Source organism: Falco naumanni, chromosome 1 (genome assembly GCF_017639655.2).
Source record: "Falco naumanni isolate bFalNau1 chromosome 1, bFalNau1.pat, whole genome shotgun sequence".
Classification (NCBI taxonomy): Eukaryota; Metazoa; Chordata; class Aves; order Falconiformes; family Falconidae; genus Falco; species Falco naumanni.
Window position 1 is genome coordinate 108417722 of NC_054054.1, and position 20224 is coordinate 108437945.

Sequence of the window (20224 nt, forward strand, 5' to 3'; positions counted from 1 at the left end):
ATTGATTCCCTTTTCCAGACTTTTAATATTCATAAAACAAAATGAAATGCTACAATGCACAAGTCCCACTGGAACTCCAATATAACTTCTCCTACTACAAAACCCACTTATCCTTTCATTTCCAACCAATTAAAACCCTACAGGATCTTACTCCTTATCCCCAAGATAATCAGTCCTACCAGCCTAATTCCCTCACATTTGCTATCATCCATTCTATCAATAACTATCTAAACCAATTTAAGCGATAGACAGATTATCATACCCAGGAACCAAGCTGGCAGATTGACTATTGCCTGTTAGGTTTGTAACTCCTGGGAGAATGCTGTGTGACCCCAAGGATTCATAGCTATTCATTTTATTATTTTGTTCTAACACTTTGTTCAACATTTCAATGTGAAAGAATACTTCAAACTCATGTCCCATAAAGACAATCTCCATCACAGAAATATAAATCCACAGTGAAGAGAGTTGCAAAGAAGCTGCTTTGCTTTTTTGTAATGCCCTTATCTTCTAAAGCATTACTTCTGAGTTTTGATGATTTATCAGTTCCTACAGCTTCTTCGCCAAGTTTCTTGCTCCTGGTGTATCTAAAGTTGTTACTACTTCACTCAGCTTTATAAATTGTTCCTTAATTTTTTTGACCTTTATGGTCTTACATTTAACTTGTCAGGATTCCCATTTTCCCTGTTTGAGGAGTTACACTTTTGCGACATGTCTTTTTACTTTAAATAGCTCCTTCCTGCTACTGTTAAATGTCCAGATTGATTTAGGCTTTTTCCCACTCTGCAACAGGTCACACACATTTCCTAACTCCCTAGTATAACATCTTTAAACAATCACCATGTTTTTCACAAACCTTACCCTTTTAGCTCTTGCTTTTATTTTCATTTTGAAATGCTCTCATTTTGACATAATTCTCTTTTCTGAAGTTTGGAGTTAAATATGCTTCTGAGTATCAATTTGAACTAGCATAAAACCGTCCGGCTCCTTGAACACTCTTAAGTCTTATAGCCTTCCCTTTAACAATATTGATTACATACGTAGTTATCCTTTATATCCACAAAAGCCAGTCAGATGTACTCATCTGCACTTGTATGCATGCATCCATCCATCCATCCACACACATATATTTATAAGCAGTAACAAAACAAACCAACCAACCAAACCACAATGCATGTCCAGAATGCACTTTAAAGAGCATCAGAAAAAACACAGCCATACCTCTTGCTCCCGCATACGGGAGAGCTAAAGTTTGCTCTCTAGGAGATAATCCTCTTGTTACATCAGGACGTAAATTGACTTGCATCTGTTGTGAGGTAATGTAGTCATTTAGGATTGTCTGTCGTGTATTCTCCATTGCGTAAAGCTGATACTGGCTTGGGTAGCCTGGGGTGGGTGAGAGCTGCCTTTGGAAGAGGTAAGCAGCAGCAGCTGAGGATGAAGAAAGGGGGGGGGAAAAAAACCCCCAAAAAAGATTTAGGAAGCAGTATGGGTGATATCAAATGAAAATTTCAGATGTTTATATAACTTCAGCAAGAAGTGCTATCAATTCTCTCCAGCCAGTGTCAAATGAATTAAAATAGCATTTCAATACTGCTGTTTTATTGAATTCATGCACTGCTTGCAGGCTAAATAACCCAGATTGGAGATATGCGTTAGAGAAGAGACTTGATTAGAAATATATATCCTGAAGTTCTGAAGATGTGAAGGGCTGAAATACCTGAGGAAGGTTACAATACCTTGCACAAGGCACTGATGGATAGATTAAAAGGAAGTCTACTGTATTTAGTATCACCAGGGTTAACCTGACAATCTTTCAGTGAGAACAACTCACAGTCCTGAACAGACAGGTCCTCACTACATTTAATTCTACAGCATTTTCCGCATCCTTCTGTGCATAGCTTTACTGAAAGCTTTTGATGTATTTCACAAATACTTATCTAAAAATACTGTTTGAACTTATTAACAAAAAAGCAGCAACCTGGCAGCTTCTAAAAGAAAGTTAGAGTGTTATACAACAGTATTTTTAATAAGTTTCCTGGTTAGATATTAAACCTCCGCTAAACTGAAATCAAACCACAACAGTGTGTATATATATAACTTCTTATAAGTTATATCTGGCTATTACTAATTACCATTTAAAGGTATCTTTTCTGTGCAAATCATATGATATTTCTAAAACTAAAAAACCCAACACAAACATATTTACCAGGATCCAGAGCCCTATGAAATGGCATAGCAGGATCTAAATGAGGAGGGAGGTGACTCCTATAAACTTCAGGTGTTGCTCCTCTGTGATGAGGGTCAAAAGGACTGTGAGTTACTACAGGATCAACCCCTGGGACTGGAGATTTTGCTGGCACACTCTCCCTCTGTGTTGGAGTAAGTGTGTTTTTCCTTTCGTGATTTGCTGGCTTCCCAGAAGATATTCCAGCTAAAAACAATGAAAACCCCAAATTAATACATATTTTTCCATAGAAAATTCAGCTGTAATTATACACTGGCTGCCAAGGAATGTTCTAGAAGACGCTGCAATCTGATACATTAAAACACAGAGAATATTTTATATCACAAACTATCTCTGGTGAAAAATCCAAATCCTAAACCTAAAAATCCTGACACTAAGATTGCTTACACTTCACCATACTATGTTCGTCATCTAGATAACTCTGTAATTCAGCAATAGCTTCTGCCCTTAAAACATTACCCTTGTAAGTAACCCTCTAAATGTGATCCAGAATCAAATGCAAATTGGAACTGAATTGCCTTCCCACCTCCATGCTACAATATGGCAGATTTTCTTATTTCAATTAACAGCTTGCAGCTTTCTAGAATCCCTTCTAGTCAGCCTCCAAAGTGAGAGAAGCCATTAGAATAAAAGAAAGTAGAATGGATTACAGAAACCAGTTTAAAAGTAAGTTTAAAATTAAATCATTAAAACTTCTTGTCTTACTTTGGATAGGAATAACATACCCTCACTAACTCTATTCATCATGGGTGAACTCCTGGACATTGGACTCTGATAGTTCACAGGTGTCCTCCGAGCATTGGTATCATCATAAATCCCAGGGCTCAGCTGTGATTTGGGAGTTTCATGAAGAGTTGACCTGAGAACAGAGGGACCAGAGCTGACTACTGACGTGTGACGGGAACGTACTGCATCCCCGGTCTTCACATCTTCATATTTTCCTCGCTCCACCACCTTCACGTTTTCTGGCACCATTTCCAGCTGAGGCATTCCACGGGGTAGCTTGCTTGGTCCAGTGATTAAAGATTTTACGTTATGTTTGATGGCAGACTGGCCAGAGTTGCTTTCATATTTTATGGGTGTGCCCTGAAAAGGAGACAAAGATCAGCTAAGGTTATCCTGCCAATGTTTCACTTGTGCTAAAAAAATCTCACGTTGCTGATACCATAGTTCATCGCTTTTATCGTATCTGTACAGAATACAACTGGATCTTACCAATTGTTATTTGTCAGTTCTCTCACATTTGCTTGCAATGCGTTCCCTACAGGATTTTTCTAATACATGGAAAATATTTTTAAGCTTTGTAAGTTGGTAGCTTTCTTAAAACTAACACACACACACACTCTCGATTTGTAATTATTTAAATCTGAATTGATTCACTCCTGAGTCTGTAAGCTACTGTACGACTAGCAGCCACCACATCTCCCGGAGAAATTGGCTTGCTCATGCCTTGGATGGATGTATGCTTCCCTGGGTAAAGCCTAGATATTAAGAAAAACTTCACTGAAATGGTTTTCAAGCACTGGCACAGGCTGCCCAGGGAGGTGGTGGAGTCACCACCCCTGGAGGTATTTAAAAGATGCTTTTTGTATTTACCTGAGATATGGAGCCTTCTATGATTGGCCTGGTCGTCTGCACCATTTCAGGAGTCTTGCGACTTTCCTGGCTTAATAGGTCCTGTCTTGGGATTTCATGGATGGAACGACCCATTTCCTTTATAGTAGTGACTCCATCATATGGTTTCCCCTTAGTAATGGCTCCTTCAAATGTCCTGATGGGAGGTGACTCTCTCTTAATCTGTTTAGGGTATTTCAAGCCTTCTTCAAAACTTTCAGCTGTTGTTCTTGGTGTGCCTTTTACAGAAAGAAAGAGTCACATTACTGGAACTAAATTAAATGAGATTATTTAATCACCACAAAAATAATAGTGGATAATTATTCAATATATTACTGAAAGCAACCCAAGTTACTTCATATGCTGGAATAAAGGAAATACCATACATCAAAGGTCTGGGGAACTGTTAGTGTTCATTAAAAAAAAAAAAGTGCTAATTACCAAGTGTTCATTTTAAAAATAAATAAATCTATTTTCCAAAAAGAAATAAAACGCTATGTTTGCACGCTAGCTTTGTATACAGCATATCAGAAAGCTACTCATTTACGCTCTGAAAACATGTTTAAGAGAAGAAGTTCCACCTTTAACACAGCTACTATTGTCAATAACAGTTTTAAGGTTCAGTAATCCAAGTTTTTTGGGATGTAATTAATGCTTGTTTTGTAAACCTGCAATACATTACCTTGCATTATAGAGCCAGACAACACTGTCCTCTCTTTTAGTTCAGCATGTGGGCTACCCCTAGGCAGTGCACGGCATATTAAACCTAAAATTAAAATGAACATAATTTAGCAAATTAAACAAGTGTTAAAAAAAATAATAATCCTCAAAACAACAAAACCCCTCCTCCTTCTGACATACATCAGAGATAGCATCTGCAACACAGTAGTGCCCAGAGGGCCCAGCCTCAGTATGCTAGGCATTGTATCAACATGTTATAAACACCATCCCGTCTTAAAAAAAATAACCTTCCAGTTCAAATATTCACACTATTACACGGTTGCAAGTTTTAACAGATTTAGAAAACAGAAGGTTTTTTTTTTATAATTAAGCTTAACTCTTGTCCCAAAAGCAGTCACTGCTTCTCTTACACTCCAGTTTCCTTCCCATCATAAACACCTTTTTTTACTAGGTAATCGGAACAAAAAGAAAAAACACCCCAAAATATACCTCAGCATCCTCCAATTAATCAAAGTTCACATTGAATCATCTGGGAAGGGTTGAATTTACTGTTCCTACAGTAGGAATGCAAATCAAACCCCCAAAGAACTCCTAATCTTCCACGGTTTGAGGATGGAAAAAATGTGTCAGAGTGACAAGATACAGCATAAAAGTATCAGAGCAGCTTCTGGTATGCCAAAAGAGCCTGAAGACCAGCCAAATGCATCAGTGACTTAAAGGCAATGCTGAATTTCTACATACAGTCTAGAAACCCCTTACTCATATCGTTCCATCTGATAAAAACGTACACAAAATAGTCATTAAAGCCTACTCAAAGATGGGACAAAATGCACTTTAAGACACAATAGTTTAGGCATGAAACATTCTCTTGCATTTGTATTTTTTAATAAAATCAGAAAAGTTATACAGGCCTGACTTGACCTTTGCAGGCTTAGTTTGATTACAGTTTATTAAATCAAAATAATAATAGGGATGCCCTGAAGCAGGCTACAGCAGCTGTGCAAGTCTCCTGCTTGGCATAATCGAAGAGGTTTATTGCAGGAATGCAGAAGGTCATGCCAATGTGTTACCAAGTTACTATGCCATGGCTGAGACCAATATTTAATTATCGGGTGTGCCCATGGAGTCCCTGCCAGTAGGACTCCGTGTTGTGTGAGCTCTACACAACCCACTGGGACTGTGAAGAGCCAGTTAGATGTGTCAGACCTACTGAGAGGAGTAAGTGCTACCTGAACTACCTGCAGTTATGGGAACACAGCAGCAAAACAAAAAGGAAAACTAGTATCTATTCCAGTCATATTTCCAGCATGTTTTAATTGTAGTGGTTATTACATGGATTTGGTTAGTGGTGTAAGATTTCAATCTAATTTCTCCTTCAGTCTGCTCCATAAAATAACTCTAAATACTCTTACATCAATGCAGAAAGGTTTGGATAAAACACAAAACACCTTGGAAGCAGACATTTTTACCTTCCAGCGGTGCAGACACCGGAGATTCCCGCATTGACATTCCTTGCTTTATATTTCCTTCCATTGTATCATAGCTTCTCTTTAAACCAATTTCATGTGCAGTTCTTGGACTCCTTGTTCCTTCACGAACATTTTTAATAGCTGGCAAAATTCACAAGAGTACAGTTAGGAAACATGGACAATAAAAAAAAAAAAAAAAGGATGCTAGAGCACTCATTTAAAGAGAGCACCGGTCATTTAATATTTTAACAACATAACTTCAATGTAACATTGTAACATTAAATCTCAGCCTTAAAAATATTTTTTTTTATGGTTTGTTAAAAGTTACTCATTCATCAATATTTCAACTGAAGTTCAAAGTTAAAGGATACATTTCTTTTGATTTTGATAATTTTAAACTTGGTGGTTTAACCTTTCAAAATAAAAATATTCCATGAAAAATTGGAAATTAATGGCACAGAAATTAAATAGTTTAACTATATTTTAAATAGATGGTACAGGAGACTCCTCAGAACACAGGCACGGTTTCTGGATCACTTTAATTCTCCTACCCTCAAAAACACAGACAGGCCAATATTCTCCCAGACAGCACCCCAGTGACTGCGGTTTATACCTCTCCACTTGGAAGCAGACACACTCCAGCTATGGATTAAAGAAGCAGAACCTGCTGCAGCCTTGACTTTGATCCAGTAGAATACACAAATACTCACTATCGTAAGATAAAATATGCCCACTTTTGCCTTCATAAATAACATGGCCTTTGGCTGAAGCTTCCTCTCGGCACTTTTCTGGGCTGCTGTCTTCTGTAGCTAGCCGGGTGATAGTTCCCTTCAATAACGCATCAGCTGCTATGCCAGGCTGGGACAGAGCTGGTGTACCCTGCGTTTAAATCAATCAAATATAATTCAGAACACATGTGTTTATTTAAGAGAATAGGGAGCAGTGAAGAGGGGAAAAAAACCCTGCAACAACAAAACCCACAACATATTTTAGATCTAGAAAACCAATTATTTTACCAAGCAGTATGGCTTAAACTTCTGCCTCTATTATTAGACATTTTACCTAAATATTGGTAAGATCATTTGTAGGCAATTTGCTACCTTGTTAAAAAACAAAGAAAGAAGAATAGGGAGTGCTATATTACAAAAGTATTTCATGGCCTAGAACATTTACCCTATAATACCATTTAGGGGGCAGATAACACACTACATACTTAATGGTGCCATTAAGTTTCACTCCTATGCAAAGTAATGAAACCTATCCATCTCAGAGGAGAATTGTTACTGCTCCTCTCCATAAGTAGAGATCCCATGTCAACCAAACCAGTAGCATTTAAAAAATGATGAGACAAAAGGGATTAACTTACCTTTTTGGCTTTAAATAGCATCTGTGCAAGACTGCTTACAGTTGATTTTAATATTTGAACTCAGCTGTGTTTTCAGGGAAGTTGCTAATAAGCCTTCAGTTAAGTATACCAAAGGCTTTGGTGGTTTTATTTAAAAAGTTTAAAGACTCATATATATGTCAAGCATTGGAACAGGCTGCCCAAAGAAGTGGCTGAGTCACCATCCTGAGATGTGTTTAAAACACGTGTATGTGTGGTGCTTGGGGACATGGTTTAGTGGGGGGTTTGGCAGGCTGGATTAAAGGTTGGACTCAATGACCTTAAAAGAATTTTTCAACCTAAATGATTGTATGATTCTAAGATGAAATCATGGCAATGCTGACTTCAGCAGTAGTGGGATTTGACCATCTGATTGTATTAAAATTTCTTTTTTCAAGGCAATTCCTACTCTGTGATATTAATTTACTTTTTCAGACATGCAAATACATTCAAGGTGAGAGTTTAAATATGCTGGTTTGCTACAGCCTTCTCAGTAAGGGGAAAATTACCTGAGTTATGGAGCCTCTCAAAGAAGGAATGGTCTCAACAGAAACTTTATTGGTTGGAGTTCCTCGCGTTATACTTCCCTCCTGTATCGTTGTGGTACCTGATTTGAAATAATAAGACATCCTGATAAATAACAGCATAAAGAAAAGCTACTCTATTTGAAGTCATTAAAGACTCTAGTGAGAACTGTTAGTTTACACCACAATAGAGGGAAATTTCAGTGTAACAGCATGCATTTGAGGCAGTTAGACAACTTCCTCTTTTAACATAGCCTTCTACAGGCTAAAAGTCTTCTACAGGATTAATCCATGGTATTTAGTTTCTTTTCTTTTGATGTATTTGGATATTTCATGTATTGCTCTGCTTATGCTCTACTGAGCGAGTTAATTTTGAAGTTGGCATGCCTTGAAACAAATGTTCTTAAATGAGACATGCAGACAGGAGGAGCGAGTTACAACTACACATGCCTCGGAAAATAGGGAGCAGATTAATCATGTAATACTTAAAAATAACAGTTCAGCAGTTTGAACTCTAGAAGTTAATTCTCTCAGTTTTCTCAGGCTCTGACAAAGTTTCTTAATCCGTATGACTTTCTTTACCTCGAACCACACTTTCATGTTGTGCCCTGACCAGGAGTCCCTCAGGTTGGGAATTCTGGCTTCTGGGAGAAAATTCTTCTTGTTTGATATAGGGCAGGGAAGCTATTCAGAAGAAGAAAAAGAAAAAGTTTGGGTGTTTTTGGTGCTTTTTTTTTTAACTTTCTTTAATTTTAGGTCATTAGTCTATATAAAACACATAAGCTTTTATTTTCTTACCAGATTTGGCTGACTCCTGCTGCCTTGGCAGCCCAAGAGATATAGAACCCACTGATGGCTTTGCAGTTTCTTGGGTGTAGGAAGCTTGACTATGGGATGTTAAGTAAGTGCCAGGTGTCCCCTGAAACAACAAATATATTATATGTCACCTCTTGTTTCTGGAATGAAGATTCACATCTATGTTTAAAGAAGAATGCTAATGCTAATGATCCTGTCTCAAAATGCTACAGCACACCGCTGCAAAGTATCAAAGCGCAGAACACCAGGAGGGTAGTGTCTGTTTGTTTGGGGACACAGTTCACCCAAACTGGACACCCTCAACCACACTCCTAAATGTGAAGAACTGCAACATGTTCTGTTTTCTAAGGCACCTGTAATTCCTGGACATTTAGAGGTGGCATGTATAGGTCTTAAGTAATAATGCTCTGAACACATAACCAAGTACGAGATGTTGAAGGTTGCAAAAGGGCAAAGAAATCAATGCAAGCACAGGTTTTCCAATAATAATTCTCTTACTTGTGAGATTGAGCCTCCCATGATGAAGGAAGGTTTTTCTGATGGCACGCTTGTTTTGGAGGATGGAATGAGTGGTGGTGGTGGTCTGGTGGGTCTGGTTGTTGGAAGGCGGACTCCTTCAGGTATGTTGGTTATTACTTGGTGAGGTGCTGGCTGGAGAACTGGGGGAAAATTGTACGTGAAACATTAGTCTGTTTCAGCTCTACTAATTGTTAGAGGGACAAGAATAGAAATAGCACAGTCATCTGACAATTTCTGATGGGAATTGCCTCACAATACCCAAAAGCTACCTAGCTGTATTTACACTCTGAAATTCACTATGTCCAAGTGTATGTTACACGTGGGAACTGAATGGAGAATATCCAACCTTGCATCAAAGTTCAAAAAGGAATGGCAAAAGCTGCACTGTAGAATTGCAAACTCTGAAAAATAAGCTTTTAAAAATAGCAGCCTAGGGTATGTTCAAGTTTTTTGTTGTCTTCCTGTTTTTAAAGAAAGCTCTTATTCTTTAAATGGAACACAACTGAGTCAAGTATGATCTAAGCTTCCCTGATTTTGTCTTTTCTTAGCATGACATTATACTCTGAAGGGAAAAGCAATAATCTAAGTTTCAGAATTAAGAATTGTCAGTTATTTCACTGCTTTATAAAACACTCAGACTATAATATTAAAAATTACAGTCAGAAACTAATGCCAAGGATAGCAGCAGCTTTCTTCTTTGCTCAACTCCCCCCTTCATAAGAAAGGCCACCCATGAATACGAGGTATTTGTATTAAGCTGAAAAACTCTTGACGACTTCGGCCCTATGCTGTTCTAATACTTTTCAGATCATCCTATTTGCTTAATAAAATACACATTATGCAGCTGATGTAGCAATAAAAGAACAAAACCACAACCTCGCCAGAGCTAGAAAAATCCTGAGCACCTATTTACATGCACAGCCTACCTCCTTCTTCTGCTAATTCACAAAGTGTTTATTGAGTAATTTGGTACTACATCAAGTCACAGAAGTCCAGCTTCCAAACAAAGACTACATTATCACTATGTATGTAACAAAACATTTACCTGGCGGGACACTATAGCGAGCTGCATTCATATCAGGCTGGGGAGAGGCTTTATTGACTTCTCTTGGAGATAGCCTGTATGGTGATGCTGACCTTGTTGCTGTATTTTGCACTTGTGCTTCCTGTTCTATTGCTCGCTTGACCTCAGCATAAGGCATATAGGCCACCGGTTTTCCTGTGAAGGTTAAATTTATCAGAAAGAACCGAACCCTGGATTAGAAATTGAAGGCAAAAGGTCCAGTTTACAACACAGTTTTAACAAAGGGCCTGACTCCTATGTCAGATATACTCATCAGGTACAAACTTTTCAATTTAATAGTAGTATTAAAGTACAGCTTAATGTGTTCTTATGTCTATACTTATATATCCAAAGCTTTGGAAAACTGTCATACTTTCTCTATGTGAAAAACAGTACTTGGATCCTTTAGGTCCTTTAAGTGAAAGCTCTGCTATTGAAAAAACTTTCATTTAAGGAAGATTCCTTTCCAAGTCCTGTGCATCAGCCAGGTTCACATCAAGTTTAGCCAGACCTACAAGCCAATCCCACCAGACAAAAAGCCTCCCTTCCTCTGGGCAAGCAAACAAGAAGTCACAAATCAAATTTCAAATACCAATATTGCCCATCAATGATGTTTAAGGGAAAATACATTTTTACCAAATTTAAGAAATTAAAAATCTAGTAGCAGAACTTCAGAAATTCCTTTCTTTTCTTGGCAATGGACAATTTAAGTACTCTATATTACGAACCTGAACAAGTCTACTGCAGCTGTAAATTTTTAACTTTAACCTTTGACATAGTCAAAGGAATATGGCACTAATTATCCCACAATAGCTTTAGTATTTTATTTCATGATAGAGTACTGTGTAGGTTGTCACAAGCCAATTCAACAACAGGCCCTTTAGTTTGACAGGATGCCCCACAACACAGGCAGCATACCAGTGTATGCGATGCAACGTTTTTAAGCAGCCTGTGGGCTCTCTGCTGCACGCAGCAGTTGGGGGACAAGCTTCATGTGCACAGTGTATCTTAGGAAGTGGCTGTTGAAATGATCTGATGACATTTCAGCCCCTTCTAGTTTTCAGATTAAGACGTCCAGGCTTGCAGAACCCATTTACATTAACCACACCAACTCTCCCTTTCTGTCTGGCTCCGACAAGCACCTTGATTTTTGCTGGCAGACACTTCACCCCAGAACTTTCCCACACTTCATAATACCGTACTGCCAATGCCAAGAGTTATTCAGTTAAATGGTACTTTTAAGCAACCCTAGACTTGCCACCTAAAGAAGCAAACTTCCAAAACCCACAATCTTACCCTGCCCTCCACAAATCTATAAGCTCCCTTCTCGCTATTTTAACAGGTAAAAAAATGGTTCTGTTTCTTCCATTTTATTTCGCTAAAAGTAATTAAGGTGAAGCATTTTCATAACATAATTTAAAATTGTTATGCATGTTAAATACATGGATTTTTGAGTTTCAAAGAACATGATAGTTTATGTTGCTAACACTGCGGAGACAAGAGAAACAGCACACAAGAATATAAAATCTAAAAAATGCAAATTATGCAACTGTGATGATATCTCTTAATACTAACATTGAGCACATTAATCTTACTCTGTTTATTCCCTTGTTACAACATACAGTTTGTTGAGCTATGTTTTCTTTGCTAGAAAAGGAAGAGGTAAAAGTTACACACTTAGTACAGAACTGGGCCTCCCACAGAATATGCTTTTCTTGCACAAAACCGAAAAGATATCTTTTGCTAGGCTGTTTGTAATTTGCAAAATGTTGATAGAATTAAAATAATTTCAGTTCAAAGAATGAAAATATAGCCGACATACACAGACAGAAAGCATAATATGAATGCCTAGTGAAAGCTAATAAATGCATCCTTTGGCTTTTAAACAGTAAGTTGGATGATGGAACATATACACCGTCCATCCGAATCACTTTCCTGCTACCAGCAACAGTAACAGCTATGTCCTTATTTAGTCACCCTGACAGGTTCTCTAGGCAGTTTTTATCTTGTTCTAGATTGAAGGTCACACTAGAGCCACATTCAGTTCAGTTCAAACCCTGCCTCTAAGTATCATCTCTATATACAAAAGCAATCAACCATCATATTCCCATGGGAAAGAACTTTTCACACAGCCCTTCTGTGGACAGACAGGCTACGGTAGCAGAGTTTTACCAGACTTTTGTGCCCCACTCCAGGGCTCAATGTCCATGTACGTGCTCCAGTGCAGTAAAACATTCCTTTTATTTGCACCCACAGTTCTTTAGTAATTGTCTCCCATCTTCACCTTAAGCTCCTGAAAGGGGCCAGAACAGGCAGTTATCTGGGTCCTCCACCTGCACACCTTGCCTTTCTGAATCTCTCTCTGTTGGAACAACTCATTTTTTAATTTAACCCAAATGGAGCCAGTTTTTCTACCTTATCTAGAGGAGCTACAGGTAGTTCTCCAGCACTGTACCTGAAGCAGGATTTCTGTAGTAGCCAGGTTCCTTCAATCAAGTGCCTTCACCAGAAAGCTATAGGTAATTATTGGTACACTAAACTTTCATTCTTAAATGAGGCAGCAGAGTAACACATGGACATAAAATGTAGCTATTTCCACAACAGATGTGAAAACACCTACCTTCCCACTCAACATTAGGGCTCTTGGAAGTGCCACAAGGGCTTACAGCACTTCGATACTCCATATCCAGCTGCTCTTGCCTCTGGCGTTGCTCTTCCAGCAGAGCTGACTCATGCATTGCTTTAATGTGCCGTTGATACAGCGCATAACCACTCACTGGTGTTCCAACAGGAACAGTACAGGGACTGCAAGAAACCTACAAGGACAGAGAGGTATTAACAGTACGTACATTAATACAGGTACTTACCAAACTATCTATCTTGCTCAATGCCTCCACTGCAGCAGCTGTAGTCTATATATGAGTGTTTCAAATGGTCCACACCTGTTTTGAAGCTATTACTTGTGTATTTATTTGTACTTAACTTACTTTCCCCCTCAAAAGCAGGCTAACAAAGCAAATCATGTACTACTACATTTGTTTCACAACCTTTTGCTGCTTTAGTATTGCGATTAGTTCTAGGGACAACATATACTCCTACAAATATCACTTAAATACCCCATACCATAGGTGGTATGACAGCAGCTCGGTGGTGAAGCTGTTGCAGATCCATCTGCCCTTGCTTTATCGTGGATGATACCAGTATTGACCCAGTGGGATTTAACAGTGAGGGCTTTGACTCCCTGCTGAAGATACTGGAAAAAGAGATAGAAGGAAGGGGAAAATATCACCAAACAGACTAAGATTAAACATCTTAAAAATTTTACAGGCAAAAGTATGCCTTTTAACTTCAAAAACCCAACACATTTAACACACTGGACAAACAGCTGGAAAATCAGAACCACGTTATGTTTTGTCCCACAGCACATCTGGTAGAGTAGCCAACAGACGCTGTATTTTTATAATAAAACAGAAATACCAAAAGAAGTGTTCAGAATCTCCCCTACTTATGTATGCAGTTTCTATATGCACAGTACTATAACAATGCAACCGTCTTTATAGAAAATGCTTTGGGGAGGGGGGTGGGAATAGATGGGAAGACCTGGATATATTTAGTCCACAGGAAAGAAATAATTAGTAATATACAATAGACTACTCTCACACGGAGGGCTAATATATTTGTGAAGTGGAAAGATGATGTCTGAAGAGGCAAGAGAGTGCAGAAACACTACCAACTGCACTCTTCCAAAGATCACATGCAGTACGATGACACTGGATACTTTTGACATTTAACATCTATCCTTGGTACTGTGTGTATATTAAGACCACTGAGAGGGAGGGGGCATTGGCTCCGATGCTGTACTGTGGTTACATAGAAATTGCACTAACAGAACACTAAAAAGACTTTGAATATTATCAGTGGTGTCAGCCATCCCCCAAAAGATAAATGGTTCCAAAGACATGCAGCATTGTCCGTTTAAAGCCCTGTATACTCATGCAGGTTATCCGCAGTGTTTACGGCTAAGTTCCCAGAACTAGAAAGTTTGCATGAACACACTGTACACTTCGGAGAAAGAGGTCATCCATTTCTCAGGACACTTGCCCGTTCATTTATGGACACTGACTGGTAAGAGAGAGAAATACTTCCGCTACTCTATTATCAACAGCCTTCAAGAGATTCAGTTCTACTGGTTGATTCAATGACAGTAGTTGGGTACAGGACTCTAGAGGCTATACAAGCAAATAAACATGAAAAGTTAAAAGGTAACTAAAATATCAACATTTTATGCCCTTAGATTTTTATTTTTTAAAAAACAAATTTTATCTCCTACTAGAAGATATATTCAAGCTATTTTCCCTGTCAAACTCAAGGAGTTTTGGGTGCATTCTACTGAACTGAGCTATGAGAGCAAGAATCAATTAGAACAACTCCATCTCCAAATTTCTGTGCCTGTATTCAAACAGTTTTTCACTAAAAGGAATTAAAACCCCACATTACCCAATCACAATATAAAAATATTCCAAACCTACTTCTGAACATGTAGATTTGTTCTTAAGTATTGTGTAAAAGTAACAAATCAACAAAACCAAACCAAAGCAAAGAACTTCAGTACAGACCCAGTTACACGGTTGAGTTTCTTGGGTAGATGGGGGCATTTACAAAATTCCCCCCATTAAAAAGCAATGACCAACTAAAAAAATTTAAGTAAATAGCTGTGCATCAGAAAATCCTGCAGCAGCAAGATCTTCCCCTCCCCACCAGAAGTACCACAGAGCTATTTATCACAGAAAACCATGCCAGGAGCATCTTGAATCTTTTTTTCTTGCTTTAGCCAATTTTCGTTGTTTCAGTAAGCAGCTGTCCTTTCCAGGTAACTGTTTAACAGAATTCCCATGCTCTGAACAGAGCCCAAATGGCTCAGCTCCCCCTATTCTCTAGCTTTCCGGGTAGTTGTGCTAGTTTGCTACCTACCTAGTCAGTATATCACCACAGAATTTTGCCTTATCTTGCGTTAGAAGACTCTTCTTTTGGCTTTTCATCAAAATTTTACATCAGCATTTCCCTCTGTTGCACTTCCAGAAAAGAATCTTTAAAAATTCTTTCCCTATTACAAACTCATAACAAAAATGGTGCTATCAATGATAGGTTTTGGATCGCTGTTAAGTAAAACCACTTTTTAAACAACTTCTGAAAAGATGGCAATATTTCAACACTAAATTAAACTCACCCTTGTCTGTCAGGTTCTCCATCAACTTCCTCATCAGCACTACAGGTGGCACTCGAATCATTATCTGAATGGGATTCCTGTCTCGCTGTATTAACTGGTTGTGACAGACTGTAGTCCATTTCTTCTGGTTCGGACTTTTCCTTGGGTTTCTCCATCTCTCTCTCTTTGGTATCACTCTCTATTTTCACTTGAATATTCTCTGGTAGCCTCATTTCAGTCTCTACAGGTTCTACTTTGGTATGTACTGGAAGAGTAATCACAGGCTTAGCTTCAACTGGATGGCTTCTGTTGTCAACTTCCATAGGCTCTTCTGCCTCATTATTTATTTCTTCCTTAACCTGTGGCTCAGGGGTCTGACTTTCAGCTGTTGATACGCTTTGGGCTGTTAAGGAGGGAGATGTGCTGGTTGCAGGTTTAATGGTAGATTCTTGTTCTGCTGTCACCTCAGTGGTTACTTTTGAAGCAGCGCTCTCAGACGGAGTTTCTTCACTTGGTTTAGCAGGTTCTGCTGGAGTTGGAGATGGAGCACTTTCTGTATCAGAACTGTTTTCAGCACCTGGGGAAAAAAAAAGTTTTGGCATAAAGGTTCAACATTAATAAAATCCAACCAGGCTTTGATGAACCGCTTCTTTAGAATAATCAAAGATGTGTCTGCTGTCCCAAAACACAAGTCAACCACCCTCAAGAAATGACTCCCAAGGGGAGAGTAACCAAAAATCAGCAGATACAGGTTAAGGAAGGAGACTGCAATTACAGAAATAAGGCTACTTAGCTAGCTCTGATCTTACAGAGCGTCAACCAAGTAAACTCTTGTGCATGTGTCAGAGTTGGTACTTCCATATATGATGCCGCTTTATCACAAGACTAGAGTCAACACCCAGAGCAGCTAAAGGTGCAGCTTTAATCATTTAAATTAACTGGTTTTAGAGGCATCACTGGCAGAAGTGGCAAACCACTAATTTTACATGAAAATCAGTCACATTTTATACACATGCTGACTTGCAATTCTTGTTGTAAGTTAACAGTTCTAGTTTACCTCCTTTATGAATTATGGTTTTCTTGAAAATGTCATCTTTGCTCTGTGAAAGGTATAAATGGCATCAACAATTGGATTCCAATTATAGGTTTTTGTAGTAAAGATCCTTCCTCCTCTTTTTAGTCTAGTTCATGAACTCCATTATATTATAAATAGCTTATAGATAAATAAAAACATTATGAAAAACTATGGCAACACCTAGAACATAGATGTTATATTCAAATCTTATCTTCTGATAAGAGTCTTCATTCTTTACAATCACATAAACATTTTAACTATGTTTGTTAAATAAAAGGATGCAATAAGGATCCATCACTTTTAACCTACTCATCTGTATAACAAGTAATTTTGACTTATTATAGAAATGGACAATTTGCTGAATTATACACACACACACTCTGCAGCTTAAAAAAATACCAACAAGTAAAAACCAAAATCCCCAACACTTAGCCATGTTCTCTCATTCATCATTTATGAATTCTGTTGCTTATAACTCCACAAAAGGCTGGCCAAGACTGGCTGATGCTGTGTGCCCAGAATTATTAGCAGTTGCAATCAACAAATAAAAACAAACAACCCCCCCCCCAAAAAAAACAAACCAAACCACAAAAACCCACCAATTAACTTTGCCTGCCTGAAGCTTTACTGAGACTATCCACTAGCAAAGGTTACACAGCTTTGATTCAACTTGTTTCAACAGGTACACATTTTTTTTATCAGGTACTGTTTACCCTCTAGATGATAGCATACTCAAAGCTTCTCAAAATATTAAGCAGTAACATCTTAAGGCTGCTCAATGCTAAAAAAGCTTTTTCCTCTCCAGTGAGTTCCAACTGCTAAAATCCAACTGAAACATAGGATTTGAGCCCTACATTATGTAGTGGAACACAACTTTCTGAGCATTTAATTGGCACAAAACATAGGTCCCTTTCTGTAACCTTCCTTCCCAGAAAAGTTACCTTCACTGTCTTCTGGATTCTCTTCTTCGTTAGATGCTTCAATGTCTTCATCCTCCTGAGCAGACACAGTCGAAGCTACACTCTCACACTGTGACACATCTCGCTCCTCACGGGGCCTTCGTGAAGACTGATAAAGACACGGCATTTACATTGTACTGAAAATTGGCAAGTATTATTTCCTTTTACATGCATTCTCATTTATTAATCTGAGGTTGAAATGAAAGACAGAGAATCTCTATTTAGTACAGATTCACTCACAAGGGGGTACACTTTTTCAGCTTCAGGCCAGCTTTTGCTGCTCCTGATCAAAAATAAATTTGGGAACAAACCACCCTCTCAAGGTATGTTTAGGGGACAACAGAGCCACCGTAGCAAACAGAGATACTGATGCTCTTCACTTCAGTGACAGAAGACTAGCTTAACACCATAGTTTAGAGGACTCAAACACTCAGGATTCTACTTTAGATGCCCCAAAACTTTCAGTTCCTGGTCTTCTACCAATTCTCTTGCTTCGTTTTGTAAGGTTAGTGTTTATTGTGTTTCAAGGTAACTATTCTACAGCAATAACCTGAACTTCTACAGCTGCTGGTGTGCTGATGAGGAATGTGGTTTTCAGAGCACTAAAGCATTCTTCAGGCTTGAGTGTTCTGGTAGAAAATTTTCTATTGCATTTTAAAGCAAGAAGCAATTAGTATCACCAGTCAGTGAGCATCAGCTGCCTTTTCTAGGAGATTTATGACACACCACAAAAACAAGTAGAAAAGGAAACAAGTGGTGATTGCAAAGCAGTCTTAGTGAAGCATGATGTATTACTTTAGAAAGATGCCAAGTTTTCTGCTACAAAATATTAAATGCCCACTGCACTTACCTTCTGTTTGTGCTGTTGGAGGAGGCTGTCCAGATTGTGTCTCCTTTTATAGTTGAAGTAGAAGTTCTTACACTGAGCTTCACTTTTTGTCCCAACCATTTTTGCAATTGCTGCCCAGTTTCGTCCATGTTCCACTAGGCCTGTTCAAACATACAAAAACCAATATTTGCTACATTAAATAATTCAGCCATCGAAACCCAAATAAATGGAACAACAATGCCTATGCAAAGGTAAGGTGCAGAAGTACTGCTGCCCTTAAGCTATGACCGCGTACTTGGTAACTACTTACGGGGCAAAAAAAAGCTGTGTCAACTTGAATGTCTGCTTATGAAGCCTTCAAACTTAACCCTTTGCCGTTGCTAATACACAATACCTCTTCTAAAATATTGATTTTATGCATAAAATTTACAGATAAAAGTATCTGCCAAATGAACAGACAAGTTATAAACTACATTAGCCTCTTTATGTAAAGCATGTCTTATACAAAAGGAATTTAATTTTTATAAGTTACTTTAGTAGCCCACATGAAAAAAGCCAATGTAAGTCTTAAAAAACGGATCCTGTCGTTAGATGTTTGCTTTTTTTAAAAAGAAAAAAAAAAACAACAGCAAGCTTCAGATTATCCATTCAGCACAGTGTTGCAAAAAAAATCACAGCACTTTTATTTACAAAATGATAATAATTTACTGAATACAAGTATTCAGAAGTAAGTCCAAAGCTTTACAAGGTTTACCTTTCTTAGCAACTTCCATTTCTTCTTCTGTCCAGCGGGATGTCTCCACAGGCTCTGCAGAAGCTGAAAGAGAAACAAAGACACTAGTCAGAAAAAAAGAGCAGGCTTCACTATTATGGCACCAATCATGCATCCCATAGTTAACTAATCCATTTACATTAGTGCTTGTTCACGTCACTTGGAAAAGCTGCTCTTGTCAGTGGGGAGTAGTCAATCTCCATTAACCAAGTTAGGGATATAGTAGGAACCACCACAATCTCAGCAAACTGCCTACAAAACTATGATTAATTATCTGTCAAGGAAGACTTTTAAGTAACTTGGGCATATATATCATTAAAATTTTATTTAAACTGTCAATAATTACCATCAACTACTAAAAGCGGCAATCCAACATGCTATAAGCTACTTCCATCTTACTTCACTGACTGCTGTGGAAAGAACTAGAATGGTTATTTATTGGTTAGTGGGTATGAAGAAATCTACTGTTGTATTCACCGAGTCTCCTACTGGACGAACAGAAAAATAAAAAGTAAAAACAAGGAGGAAACTAAGTATGATCAAATGCAAAACACTTCTCATTCACATCTCTGCATTTGATATAATTCTGTTTAAATTTCTGAATGGCATTAAGCTTCAACAGCCTCCATTTCCTTTTCGTAATATTGGCCATTATGCACAGCATACAACACGGACCCTTCAACAGCTGCCATTAAGAAATAATAAAAGTAAGACATTATAAATTATCTGATACACTGAAAAACTATTTTAGATTTTCCAGAAAAGCCTGCAAAAATGGTTTGGAAAAAAACACCCCAAATAACAGAAACAAAAGCAAACCCCATTACTGTCTTAGTCTAGCTGCTGACAAAAACCCACCATATCAACTGAGCAAGAATGTCTATCACAGTCTCTGATGTTTACAGTTAAACAAGAACTAATTTGCCCACTGACTCTGTTCTTTAGGATATGGAGAATATCTGAGCAAAAAAAAAAAAAAAGAGTTGTTACAAGCTCTAGAATAGCAGCTGCCTGTAACTAGCTAGGAGCAACAAACTTTTGCCACAGCAAAGCACTGCAAGAAAA

The 20224-nt window shown here is 38.2% G+C and overlaps 1 protein-coding gene across 6 annotated transcripts in view; it reads right to left on the reverse strand.

The window, feature by feature from the left end:
* Positions 1–20224, reverse strand: part of NCOR1 (nuclear receptor corepressor 1) — a 75335-nt gene that overhangs the window by 13377 nt on the left and 41734 nt on the right. For 5 of the 6 annotated variants that reach the window (XM_040617050.1, XM_040617036.1, XM_040617041.1 and 2 more), the window contains 18 exons: positions 19142–19204; positions 18409–18548; positions 17541–17667; positions 15546–16101; positions 13442–13571; positions 12939–13134; positions 10301–10474; positions 9235–9395; positions 8719–8839; positions 8503–8604; positions 7906–8003; positions 6723–6891; positions 6013–6153; positions 4545–4628; positions 3845–4101; positions 2974–3334; positions 2210–2434; positions 1222–1431 (listed from right to left, as the gene is read on the reverse strand). In XM_040617050.1, coding sequence (XP_040472984.1) covers positions 1222–1431; positions 2210–2434; positions 2974–3334; positions 3845–4101; positions 4545–4628; positions 6013–6153; positions 6723–6891; positions 7906–8003; positions 8503–8604; positions 8719–8839; positions 9235–9395; positions 10301–10474; positions 12939–13134; positions 13442–13571; positions 15546–16101; positions 17541–17667; positions 18409–18548; positions 19142–19204 — 3315 coding nt within the window. The remainder of the gene's footprint in view (positions 1–1221; positions 1432–2209; positions 2435–2973; positions 3335–3844; positions 4102–4544; positions 4629–6012; positions 6154–6722; positions 6892–7905; positions 8004–8502; positions 8605–8718; positions 8840–9234; positions 9396–10300; positions 10475–12938; positions 13135–13441; positions 13572–15545; positions 16102–17540; positions 17668–18408; positions 18549–19141; positions 19205–20224) is intronic. The other variant, XM_040617067.1, reaches the window with a different exon arrangement.